The sequence below is a fragment of the Chroicocephalus ridibundus genome, chromosome 16, assembly GCF_963924245.1.
Source record: "Chroicocephalus ridibundus chromosome 16, bChrRid1.1, whole genome shotgun sequence".
NCBI classification, from domain to species: Eukaryota; Metazoa; Chordata; class Aves; order Charadriiformes; family Laridae; genus Chroicocephalus; species Chroicocephalus ridibundus.
Window position 1 is genome coordinate 10398620 of NC_086299.1, and position 820 is coordinate 10399439.

General features: G+C 64.3%; 1 protein-coding gene across 1 annotated transcript in view; it reads right to left on the reverse strand.

Moving 5' to 3' along the window:
* Positions 1-246, reverse strand: part of HSPG2 (heparan sulfate proteoglycan 2) — a 55097-nt gene extending 54851 nt beyond the window's left edge. The window contains exon 1 of the mRNA XM_063354125.1: positions 215-246. Within this exon, the coding sequence (XP_063210195.1) occupies positions 215-246 (32 nt within the window). The remainder of the gene's footprint in view (positions 1-214) is intronic.
* Positions 247-820: the final 574 nt, after the last annotated feature.

Sequence of the window (820 nt, forward strand, 5' to 3'; positions counted from 1 at the left end):
GCCAGGTGCTGTCACCCTCTGCAATGGGGACAGCACAAGTGGCATCCAGGTGGTACCCACTCGTGGTGACACCCACCCATGGTGGCACCCAGCCACCTGGTGCCACCTTACTGCCAGGTGCCACCAGGTCCCACTGCCACCTGCAATAGGGACAGCACCAGTGGCATCCAGGTGGCACCCATCCGTAGTGACACCCACCCAGTGTGGCACCCACCCAGGGTGACAGCCACTCATGGTGACAGCCATGGCACCCGGTGCCACCTCACCACCAGATGCTACCAGCTCCCAGTGCCATCTCCAATGGGGACAGCGCGAGTGGTGCCCAGGGTGGCACCCCCCCATGGTAGCACCCACTCATGGTGACACCCATCCATGGTGACACCCACCCAGTGTGGCACCCACCCATGGTGACAGCCACTCACTCCAGTGCCACCTCACCACCAGATGCCACCAGCTCCCGGTGCCATCTGCAATGGGGACAGTGCAAATGGCACCCAGGGTGACACCCATCCATAGTGACAGCCATGGCACCTGGTGCCACCTCACCACCAGATGCCACCAGCTCCCGGTGCCATCTGCAATGGGGACAGTGCGAGTGGCACCCAGGGTGACACCCATCCATGGCAGCACCCACTCGTGGTGACACCCACCCCGTGTGGCACCCACCCATGGTGACAGCCACTCACTCATGCCACCCAGTGCCACCTCACCACCAGATGCCACCAGCTCCCGGTGCCATCTCCAATGGGGACAGCGCGAGTGGCGCCCAGGGTGGCACCCCCCCATGGTAGCACCCACTCGTGGTGCCACCCCCCCAAAG